This window comes from Rattus rattus, chromosome 8 (genome assembly GCF_011064425.1).
Source record: "Rattus rattus isolate New Zealand chromosome 8, Rrattus_CSIRO_v1, whole genome shotgun sequence".
NCBI classification, from domain to species: Eukaryota; Metazoa; Chordata; class Mammalia; order Rodentia; family Muridae; genus Rattus; species Rattus rattus.
This window is the reverse complement of record NC_046161.1, coordinates 84,282,597-84,295,132: the sequence shown is the minus strand read 5'-3', so window position 1 is coordinate 84,295,132 and position 12,536 is coordinate 84,282,597. Positions and strand designations below refer to the sequence as shown.

General features: G+C 38.8%; 1 protein-coding gene across 2 annotated transcripts in view; it reads right to left on the bottom strand.

The window, feature by feature from the left end:
* Window positions 1-1,177: 1,177 nt before the first annotated feature.
* Window positions 1,178-12,536, bottom strand: part of Plod2 (procollagen-lysine,2-oxoglutarate 5-dioxygenase 2) — a 69,299-nt gene continuing 57,940 nt past the window's right edge. The window contains exons 12-20 of one of the 2 annotated variants that reach the window (XM_032910672.1): window positions 11,731-11,856; window positions 9,417-9,558; window positions 8,266-8,328; window positions 7,217-7,330; window positions 5,477-5,542; window positions 4,823-4,927; window positions 2,922-3,068; window positions 2,687-2,812; window positions 1,178-2,541 (exon numbers count right to left, since the gene is read on the bottom strand). In XM_032910672.1, coding sequence (XP_032766563.1) covers window positions 2,386-2,541; window positions 2,687-2,812; window positions 2,922-3,068; window positions 4,823-4,927; window positions 5,477-5,542; window positions 7,217-7,330; window positions 8,266-8,328; window positions 9,417-9,558; window positions 11,731-11,856 — 1,045 coding nt within the window. In that variant the 3' untranslated portion in view covers window positions 1,178-2,385. The remainder of the gene's footprint in view (window positions 2,542-2,686; window positions 2,813-2,921; window positions 3,069-4,822; window positions 4,928-5,476; window positions 5,543-7,216; window positions 7,331-8,265; window positions 8,329-9,416; window positions 9,559-11,730; window positions 11,857-12,536) is intronic. The other variant, XM_032910673.1, reaches the window with a different exon arrangement.

The following is a 12,536-nucleotide window of genomic DNA, read 5'->3' as shown; positions in this document are numbered from 1 at the left end:
AATATTACCTAAATGCATTTACAGAGTGAAAAATTTCAGTTGCAAGGAAACAAAAGACCAAAATATATTTACTCCTCCAAGGTCTCATACCTTTATGTCCTCTCTACAATATTTTACAAACACACACACACACACACACACACACACACACACACACACACACACACACACACACATGCAAAGAGATAGAGAGACAGAGATTTTTTTTAACCATAGCTGGTATTGTCCTCTAGCACCATGGTTTTCCTCACATATCTCTCTTCCAGAGACATCTGTCACCTTGTTATTCCTAAAAAGAATGCACGAATCATGGCTTCGGGAACTCTTCCCATCGGTGTCTCAATAATCAGTTTTCCCCACCTACCCAATCTTACATTTCCCCATCTTTTAACTTGTATGATCTACTTGTGGGAGGTTCACTCTCACTAATCATGATTCTAAGACACACTGCCTACTATTTCATTAAAGCGAGATGAAAAATAAAACCAGAAGATTTGCTAGTCTGTTATCCTTATTCAATTTCTGGAAACATGGCCTGATGTGTCACGGAGGAGCCAATGCTTGGCATCTGGCCTCCACAGAACAGTGTAGCAAGTGTCTGAGCCTAGCCTGCAGAAAGTAAATCCTTTAGTTTCTGGTGGACCTGGATGGCACCATTGCCAGACCAGATCTACATATTGTGAACAATCTGCCTGAAGTGCGATTAAATTAATAAATCATTACTAAAACACTTCCTCAATCTAGCTGATCTACTTTGGATGTTTAGGGCCACCAAAAAGAACAAGGGGGGGGGGAATCCAACTTCTTTACCTCTCGATCAGTCTCCCAGTGAGCACCAGAACAGAATCACAATATCCTCACTGCTTGGGACAGAGCCTGGATCTTCACAGAGATGTGAAACTACAGCTGGACAAATATGTAGATTGATTAAATGCATGGTTTCTGTTTGCACTGCTATAAAACGAGTTATACCATCTCATTGGTCTCTGTATGATGACCTGTCACTCTAGGAGTAGAAAAAGTACAGTTGAATTTAAAATTTAGGTAGTAACTGATATACTATTAAACCATCAAGGTAAATAAAATAATTACAGCTTTTATATCCAGGTATGCTTTCAGAATAGTTTATAATATGTTCACTTCTAAAGAACCACCAATAATACAGAAAGGCACAACGTTTATTTTAAATTATTTTATTTTTCATTATTTTCTAACACACAGAGTTAGAAAAATGCATTTTGGCACCATGAATAAAGACTTTCTTCAAGTTTAACCTTTAAATTAAAAACAGTAGCTCTAATAAAGATATTTAAACCTCATTCAGAGAAATATTAAAAATTCAAATAAAAATTTTGCTGTGGGAATTTTTAAAAAGTGGGGTAGAGGAAAAGTAATAACAAGACTAAGAATGAGAAAATAGTTTATGATGAGGAAAAGAAATGCCCCTCCTCCAGGAAAAACAAAGAGACCAACTACCAACTACGGCCAAAGGTAAGAACAGGCTCAAAAACTATTTTCCTGATATAAAATTCAAGTACTTAATCGTTAAAAAAAAAGATAGTAAAATGTACTACTAATCTCAATGAAACTGATATTTGTCCTTACTATTTTCTATAATTAGAGGGGAAGAACAGAAGGAAACACATCCTGTTTGACATAAGGCCACTTGGAGCTGACGCCTGAAGCGCTCTGTAAAGCAGGCAGATGTGAGCTTCCCCTGAGAGCTTGCCCTGGAGACACACAGGGGCCCAGTTTCCAACGGACAGGAGCACCTGCCTCACAAGCTGAGGATCTCCAGTGGATGGGCTTCCACTGGCCATCTGCCCAGGCTGCTTGAGAAAAGCCTCTGTGCAATGTTTTCTTTGGGTTTTCTTCCTTATCACTGAAAAGCGAATCTACCCGGAGGTCAGCATGGCTTAAAAGTTACACATAAATTCAGTACGCGGCAGAATCCCGGGCTGCCAGACGTGCCGGTCCTCATTTAGAACCATTTTCCATACTTCTCCCACTGAAAAATAAAATCTTCTCAGGTTCTCCTTAAATAAGAAAATATTATTAGGCTTACTGATTATCATTCATGCCTTTGTACCTAAACATTTTATAAAATGTCATCATTTTCAGAGACAATTAAAGCACAGAAATAAATACCAACTTTCACTTTTTTCCTCTCTCTTCTTCTTCAACCTGTGTTTTAAGGCTCAGAGCAGACGTTAAGAAACATAAAACAAATTTATATAAAAAGTTTTCAAATGCTTGGCCCAAAGGGACGTTGTTCTGGTGACATTATTTAAATATTCCTTTCGTCTTCTCAAGTACAACTTCAGAGACATGTTCCCGCCAGTCATCCATCTCAAAGAGCCACTCAGTTTGATTTCCGTCAATAACTTAGGGATCGATAAATGAGACTGCAATGTATCTTGTTCCATTTTTGACAGGAAGCCCTTCGTGCAGATGAGTAAGCCTCCCAGGATGCATGAAGCTCCAGCCTTTTCGGGGGGACTCGATGGAGCAATTATACCTTAGGAATTTGCATCCACCTCCCTAAGAAAGTTAAACACAAACACATTTTCAATCAGCAGCAATATTCAAACTGCGCCGTCTAAATAGCGAGCCAAGCCCAAATATCAGCAGAGCCTTTCCTGTATTACCACAGCTCAAAACGTTCTCCTATGCTTGTCATAATTACCTGAAAATCCTCTCCTACATTATTTAGAGCAATGTTGATGGTGAAGGTTGACGCATCGTGGTGAGGCCGAAGCGAGCGCTGTCTGTCGGGTGAGTACTTCACTACGAAGTTCAGCCGGGCAAATCCCTAGAAGATCAACGCAGGAGACTTGCTTAACAATGGAGACAGAAGAGCATGTTCCCATGCTCTTCTTCTACCAGCGGCGAGCTGGCAGGCACAGGACAGGCGGGACTACCTTGGTGTAATATCCCGCGAAGACCTTCAGGGTAACCGGAGCGATAAACTCTCGGATAAAGTGAAGCCAGACATTCTCCAGGTCAATCTGCTTCATATGAATATCATCCGTTGGGACATTTTCATAGCCACCAGATATACGGCTATCCTGGAAATAACATTAATATACCAAGACAGTTTGTATTGATTATTGGTGTTGTTTTCAATCAAGAACCATAATAAAATAAACAGCTGTTTGATTATGCTGTGCCATCTGTCTTAGTTTCAAGACGGTAAAGTTCATTCAGGTAACACGGCTTTGCGTATGACATACATGTGTCAGTGGGGAAGTGAGCTTCCATTGGAAAATGCTTCTCTACTTATTAGTTATCATAGAGTTTCACTGTTAAAGTGACTTTCTAAGCCTTCATACCACCCCTGAAAACAACTTTACAATCACCCTTGCTATGTGGATTGCCCTGGTGCTGTTTGTATTTTGATGCTAATTATGCTTCCTGAAAAGGGGCTCCCCCCAACCCCATGAGGACAGGATCACAGCACTCAGGGGATTTCATGAGAACCTTCTCCCCATTTTAACTGCTCAAATAAAAGCTAGAGCTAAAAGGTGGGGCTGGAAGTTTTGGAGAAGGAAGGAGAGATGATGAGACAGAGGGAGGGAGAGAGAGGATGATGGAGGAAAAGGAGGTGGAAGATGGAGCAGAACCACGTGGCCGGGAGGAGGCACGAGTATCAAGGTATCTCATAGCTGGGGGATAGAGTAGTGTAGTGGTATATCAACCTAGGCATGCAGCTTATAAATATTATAACCGAATTGTTTGTTCTTTGCATGGGCATATTGGGGGTGGAGATTTACCGATAGAAATCTGGCTGGTATTAAATATTAAGGCTGTATGGAGTTTTCTATTTGTGACCATTTAGGTGGCCAAGAGAGAGGGTGAAACTGCAAAGCAGTCATTGGCGAAGCCAACGGGGCAGACTGTGGAACTCATAGCTCCAGGTGATCTCAGAAAGGACCGGTTTGGGAGGCTTAGCAAGCCAGCCGCAGGAACCAGGGCCAGAAGGCCATTTTCAGCATCCAGCAAGGAGAAATGGGCAGCTACTGATTCTAGAGCCAAGCTGAAGCTAGCGTGGATTTTTAAAATTACAAGCAACACAGCTTCATGGTAGACCCCTCTGTGAGCTCTCTGGACTAGAGCCCCTTAACCCTTCTTGTGTTTGGTGTAACCCAAGGCTTTCAGCAATTGTTCACCACACCGCCAACGTCAGACTGCAGGTTCTCCCTCATATCTTGAAAGCATGCCTTCCTGGTCAGGTACATAACTGTGAGCAAAGCTAGGCAAATGCAGCTAGGATTCCAAACTATTCCCTAAAATTCCTTTGTAATGTTAAAAAGCAGGCTGCCCCCATGGCTTCTCAAATGACACACATGGAATCAGGGCTTGTATTACTTTCCTGCCAAGTTTCCTAACAATGTAAATAAAAAGCAGAATTCCAGATTCTGCTGCACTATTTTACACACACACACACACACACACACACACACACACACACAGGACCATGCAAACAGTCAAATGCATGATTGGGACAATAAGCACAGGAATAAAAACTGTCCTTGGAACACTGGTGAGTGAAGACATGGATTTACTCATTGCTTCCAGTCTGGGGGCACAGATCCCTCATGGCTACACAGTGGAATTACTCTCATAAATGAGAAAGTGACCCAGGTACACAGTGAGCTAAAACAACTAGCAATCAGTACAATTAGGCTTCCAAGTTTCTTGATGGCTAATTCAATTAGCTCAAGGCCCCAGAGACATGTACCAAACAAGGCGCACATCCTCTGAAATATCTCTGAATATCTACCCCTCCCTCCTCATTTCCTTTCTGCAAATTACAACTCACATGATGCTTTCCCCCGGACCACTTGCCGTAATGTTCCATTTCTTCTACCAACTCGTCACAGGCTCGTTCAGAAAATATGGGAAACCAGAAGACATCTGGACAGGGCTACAATACAGCGTGTCATTAGAAAGTTGAGTAACACCAGTAATAGTTCTTGATATGTATGCATTTTTTAAAAAATCTTCACCAGAAAATAATTTTATCATTGTTTACTTGATAGTGTATTTTATTCTTCTTGCTCCATAAAACAATGGTGTATCACAGTCCTGGCAAAGCTTCCACAGCAACAAATCTGAATGACAGTTTTGAACATTGAAATGTAGTTCATTTTTAGTAGATTTGCATAAAACTGTTTAAGAAAGGGAATCCACTGTTTTTACAAGACAAGGTTCCACTGTACCATTGTCTATCAGTAGTTCGCCAGCTTTAGTGGCTTGAGGGAGGTCCAACACCTAGATGCACATCTGCATGTTTTCAAAGACAGGTCTTAATGGTTGGCTCCATTAAGAAAACTAAAAGCCGTAGGTAAACCTTATGAATAGTACCTAACCAATACTTTCTCTATATTTAAAATTTCTGCTAATGTAGGATTGCTTAAGATTTTGTGGAAATTATAGAAAAACCACTCTACAAGTTAGAATCATTAGTACAAACCTGCTCGACTATATTTTCAGTGAAAATCTTTGAATAGTCACGGTTTATATATTTTTCCTTCCAATCCTAAGAAAACAAAGAACACATTTAAATAAATAACTGTTCCATAAACAAGTATACACATTGTTAAAATATTCAAATAATTTATAAGTTCAGAAACTTACAATTTTTAAAAACAAGCTTTTATTTCAGTTTTGGCCTGATTCTGCAAATGGGTACACCCCATGAAACCAAGCCTTTCATCTATATAGTTTCATGTCTCAGGTTACTAAAATTGAACAACATTCTAATAAATAGATTTATATGCAATTTTACGGAACTAAACATGTGGGATGTAAACAAAAAAGAAAACAGAACTGAGAATGTAGCTCAGAGTGTTAAGGGTAGGAGAAAAACCTCACATTCCAATTGAGTTGGGCCATCCTATTTTTAACTTGTTGATGTTAAAATCCCTAACGTTTTATATTGGGCACTGACACAAACTCTTCACTTGAAAACATATCTCTAGACATTAGAGACAAATAAGACAAATTATAATCTCACTCATCTTTTAGAACTTCTAAAAATGGGAAAATCTCTAAGTATTCTGTCACCAAGCATCTTCAGACTGAAGTAGGAAAGAGTGAGCAAGGCCATGGGAAGGCAGGAAGGGCCGGCTCCCTCAGCACAGTCACCACGACCTCTGGGGAGAGCTGAGCTCCCACAGGAACACAGACAAGGAAGGACACGAGCTGAAGCTCACCTGCGAGCTACAACCAAGTCCTGCTACCTCTCAAACTTCTACAAAAGGTAAGAGCATAAGTTAAGCATTCTATTCTCTCCATAAGAAAAAAAAAAAAAAACCATCCAGTTCTACCTCATAAAAGTTGAAAATATCCAGGTAAAATAAGACAAATGTTTCTTTGAAACACCAAAGTACCAAAAAGATATTCTCTCTCTCTTTTTTTTTTAATTCAACAGAGAATTCAGTGTTCAAAGTTGCTCTTTCTGGAATCCTGCTATTTTTCCAAAAATCAAAGATTACTCTCGTCAGGAGGTCAGAGTCTTTGTAATTTAAAACTTGCTGTTGGAAAGGGACGAGATCTTAAGAAGGTACAAAAATGACTGTCCAAGAAAGCTTTCTTTCTAATGGACAGATGTGCCAAAGCTACTGATGAACGAGGGCCCTAATTCAAAACCAGCAGCTATTACCATCTGACTCAATTTTCTTCAACTTAAGAGCACATTACCTTAGGAGGGAGGAAGATTTGCTCTGCACTGTCCTCTGGCTATCTTAGTTTACATTTACAAAACTGTTGTTTTATGACACTAAGTAACTTTAGTTAAATACTGGGTGTTTTCCAAAACTAACTTGTGATAGTGTGTGTGTCTGTGTAGGTGGGGAGGGGGATGCACAGCTGGGGATGAACTTAATGCATTTTGCATGCTAGGAGAGAGTTCTAAGCCCAAGTCAGTAAGGTCTTTTTTTCCCCTCCTTTTGAAAATATGTATGATATTCATATTTTTTTAAATTATGCTTAGTACTTAGAGAAAGTAATGAAACTGATAAATTCCTTTCCTTTGAGGATGTGTCTTAATTTTAAAACATTCTTGGTCAAATTTAGAACTATAAGAAATCATAAAACACAATTAATTGAACCCATTTAAAAACATCTATGCGTCAATATTAGTGCACAATATATGTCCATGTCGTGTGACAGGAAGACAAGCAGCAAGGGAGTTACTTGAACATGAACATACCACGGGATTTTCAAAAATCTGCCAGAGGTCATTGTTGAGATGGGAAGTGTTGTAATTAGCAGTTGATATCAGCCGTCCAAATTCATGTCTGTTAGAAATGTACATAAACACACCCTACATACCAAAAAACAGCAGTATTAATCTCAAAGCATAGAACACTTAATCATGGGAAAAATATATAAGATGCATTAATTTCAATTTTTACAATACTTCATTTGTAAAGACACATTATAATTCTGCATAAAACACGGATTATTTAAAACAGATATTGTTATAGATTCACACAACACACAAAACTACTAGCACTAAGGGTCAACTGAAAGGAAGAGGAGGACTGGGCTGCTGGGCCACTCTGTTACTTTCTCAGTGATCCTAGACACAGATGAGGGAAAAGTAGAAAACATTTCAGACATCAACAGGCAATCAAGTGTGTCTTCTCTTTCTCTTCATCTCCTTTCAAAGAAACACATATTTTATGGAAGCTCAAGATGTCCGAAGTTCTTTCTCAGCGATGCACTCCTCTATGGTTCTGCCCCAGCACCCACACCGTTCTGTAGGCACTGGGAGGATCTAAGAGGGTTGTCTCTTGGTCTCCTGCCCTTGCCTTAAACCCAGTAATTATGGCTGACACCACTGGATCAAGGACATCTCTCTGTACCTGTTTTTTGTTATAAAAAGGATTAGTGGCAAACAAACACATCCACAAGTACCCAAGTCTCATCTCTAATGGAGGTGCCCTTTAAACTCACTTCCTTCTCCTCTCCACAGCACCCTAAAACCTTACAACAATAAGTAAAAGTATCTGAAGTTATTTCTCTCACCTGCTAATTATAAAATGTAAACTACTTTAATCAGCCAAGAGCTGACCCTCCAGCAACACGTCTACAAAATCCCACAACACACATACAAGCAGATATGGATCCCCTGAGAAGCATCATTTTACCAGTCAGTGCAAAGGAGGCTCTTACGGGGTGGCTTGACTGCCACTGGAAACAGCATATCTAACAATTACATAAAGAAAAATCAGTAAAAATAAATAAAAATGACACCTTTGGGGGGCTGAGCATTTGGAATGTTTCCGGAGTGGGGGAGTCTTTTTCCCTTTGTAAGGTCTAAAATGAAGAGAAGCATCAGGTCAGTGATCTGCATACCCTGTGCGAGGCATCTTGGTAAATAAATACAGCAGCTCGGATAAAAGCAGACACTGTGAAATGCCCTTCCTAGACACATGCAAAACAAGCAAAGCTTACAGAGCACACAAGTACATGAAGCCTTCCCTGCCGCTTTATTTTAACTTGTTTGGTGAAACACATATCCAAGCTCATTCCTTAGCAAACTTCATTAGACACATAATTAAGACAAAGGAAAAAAATGAGTAACAGAGGCCATTCCGGATGCACTGTTGAGTGAAATCAGCCAAACATGAGCACAAATACAATCAAAGTCCTGAGGGTGTTCACTGAGGGTGCACACAGATACACAGGCAGTACAAACACACCGGAACACATGCCTTGTTAAACTAAGGAAAAATACTTGCCAACTTTTCTGATATTCCTTAGGCCATGACTGCTTATATAAATTGAGGAACAAAATAACAATGTCTGAAATAGAAAATCTTTTAAATATGTTTTCTGAATTAAAACATATCTGTGCATTTTGAAAAATTATTTTCTACGAGCATTTATATTTTATTGTAAAAGTACATTTATAAAATACTAATGTATCATCAATTCCACATATGTTAAATATACTCTTTTTATAGTTAGGGAACCTGCTTCGTTCGTACCATCACTTATCTTATAGGGTGCACTCAGAAAAAAATAGTCACTGATTTCACAAGAAGAGTATGTGCTTATCAAATGTGTAAAGTACATTTCATTCAAATTAATATTAACTTGATTTTCTTAAGTTAAAAAAAATTCAAATGTGAGTAAAGATAGTTCTCTTAAAAAGAACAACTCTTATTCTTAATTCTGCCTTTATTAAAATCTTTTCAGGTTGCTTATAAGACAAGCTCAGTCGAACATTTAAAACTCTACATTATAGACGCTCACGGATTATTCTTCAAAGAGCACAGGATCAAAAAAATTGGCTGGTATTTACAAGTAAGGGAGAAGGGGTCATCCAAACACAGGGGCACGCGGACTGAAAAGCAAGCGTCTCATGAGGAGGCTGCAGGAAGCCGCAGCTGCGGACTTACCATGTCTCGAGCATTGCGGCAGAGAGACATGTCGGGATCCAACTTATCACGCACAAAATAGTTCCTTTCACTCATCTCTGATCGCAGCGTCTTTCCTTGAATTAAGTACACATTAGCCATGTATGGGACATTCCAGATTCCTCTGAAGGTAAAAAAAAAAATGCATTCCAATAATACCACACATACAAGAAATATCTTTCGTGCTTACATTCTAAAATAAATACTTTGTAATGTTCAGGGTTTGCATATATAAATTATTCAGCTGGCTAACAATATGATGATGTTTGACAAAAATGAAGTTTTGTATATACATGTCCTAATGAGGTTCAGAAGAAACTATTATCCCTAGATAGACTCTAGTTTAGGTGTATCTAGCTGTTGTTACATGCCACTTTGTTACAGTTATGTTACGACAGACTACTGTACAGAATGGTTTCTGTTTATCAGTGAACGTCTGATAGTGAAAGCACTCACACAGAATCAGAGGTATGCTAGCATTAGCTGGCATAGCTCCCTGCAGCGGACATCAATACCAAGACACAGGTCATAGAAGTAGTCATACCACAGGACTTTGTAAACACCATTCCTGAGGGCATGCATCCAACCACAGTCAAAATAAATAAATAAAAAATACATGAACATAGAAATAAGAACCCCCTATGACGTGTCACAAGAGGGGCAATGATCGTCCTAAGGAAACTCACAGCATTATTAACTTTGAAATATTCACTGGAGTTGTGTATTTTGCAAGACATATAACAGACATATAACATGGTGCAGTTCATTTAACTTCATACATATGGTATTCTCACGGAATTCATTGAGCTTTCCTTAAATCTGGGCATGAAGAAGCCGTGAGGAAATGCAGCTGGAGTGGAACTGTCAGCAGACAGTTCCCTCTCTGCACTATCCCCAGCCCAGCCTGACACGACTCATCCTATATGAACAGTATCAGCTCCTGAAGGCCCATGTCTGTCACGACTAGGAAACAGAAAGTCTTGACCAAGGACGTGTAAGAATTCATTTTGTCTTACTTAGATGAGAAAATATAAACAATCAAAGGCCTTTAAATCAATATGATTTGTCAGGTAAATTCAAACACTAAACATGCTGGGATACACAATACTTCTTTCTGAGGGCACATATGCAGATGCACTCCTATGCCATGAATCACTCCTTCCTCCAGCTCAGTAACTGACCACAGTGCTTACCATCCTCTATGGGTGGATCAGACAGCAAACCACTGTGTACAGAGCAACAATAATGGTTTACTATAATCCACAGGAAGGCACGGCTCTGCATTTGACAACCTTCACTTCCATCCAATCCATGGATAGTATCAAATATATGACTTCTGTAAGTCATTTTAGACTCAATAAAAGTAACTGAAATGGAGTTGTCTTCCCACTGATTCCTCAGCTAACAAAAACTTTATTATAGATTCATCAATCAGATGTAATGCTCCTAAGTCCATCTTTATTTTCAGATTGACCTTGCCACATCTACAATTTCCCCAAGGACAATATGAGGTATTTAATCTGAGAACACCTCTTTTTAGATGTCAGCTGGAGTCGGATAATTAAGACCAAGCACTTAGGACTCCGGCATGCTAGCCTACCATCTGGGAAAACAGAGTGACATTCTTGCCTAGTAGTTCCTTAACAAAACTCTTGATATTTGACAGACTAATTTTCTTAATTTTAGAAAATGTCAGCTATCATCTAGAAAGTATATATGACTTGTACACTGGCACATTGTAGCATGTCACCTAAAAGATGACAATTGAATGTCGGTGAAGTTTCCTATCTTTTTAGGAACACATTAACTCTTACACACAGAGATGATAGACAAACTAAAAGCTACCGCCATCACCAACAAAACACCTCATAAGATTGCAAATGTTGGGAAGTTTTGGTTTTCTGCATTATTATTTCCATATTTATAAATTTTAAAGACAAGAAAGACAAGTTTTATTGGAGCTATTAAATGAATTAGGTAAACTAAACTCTTTTCCAGCTTTTAGGAGAGAGCTCTATTCCTCTCCTCCACTAGACAGGTACACATGGCAACCAAGTATTATCATCTAACAGTGAAGTTGCCCACTAATCACGTAGACCGCTTTCTAACTTAAAAAATGTTATTATGTAACTGTAAGTGATCTCCCAGTTTTCAAATTTATACTAAGGAAATTGAAGATAGATAGAGATGGTTTTCAAGTAACATTGCATGTTATACTGAACCACCCAGTCTAGAAGTCCACATAAGATCATATCTTCACTGTATTGTATATGAAAAGATTAATCAGTTAACTCACACTCTGTTTCCCTGAACGATATCTACGTAATCTTCCGAACGAGCATAGTATCCATCAGGACTCAGGGCTCCCCAGAAGTTGGACCACAACTTTCCATGACGTGTCACAAGAGGGGCAATGATCTTCCTAAGAAAGGAAACCCACAGCATTATTAACTTTAAAATATTCATTGGAGTTGTGCATTTTGCAAAACATATAACATGTTAACGTTCATTTAACATATAACAATCATAACGTGTGTGTATGTATATATATATATATACATACATACATATAAATACACAAATAAAAAATTAATCTCATCATTTTTTCTTCGATACAAAATTTTTAATTATGGTAATTAAAAAGAGCAAAAATGGAAAATTTATCGGAAATGCTAACAAAATATTCAAATAACTTAGCATGTTAGTTACATTGAAGAGAGTAAAGATAGATTGTTTCACTCTGTTTAAATTACATTCTAGTTTAACTGGCAAACCAAACACTCTCCACAGTGTTAAGGTAGCCAATGGATACTTGTTGAATGAAAAACAACACAGGCAGATGGGCCGAGACACTGACAAGGCAGTGTTCCAAAAACAAACCCTAATTACTTTACCGTCTGTCTTCGGGATTTTAGGACTTTTAAAACTGGGTTACAGTTGTAAGCTGGCCTCGCAGCAATGGATACGTCAGCTTTCACTTTAGAAAACAAAACAGAGATGCTTGCCTGGAACTGAAAGTCCCCTAGGAAACTAGAGTTTGAATTTAATTGCTACCACGATGGGGCTGAGAGGTGGGACTTTGAGAGGCCTCCAATGAATCTC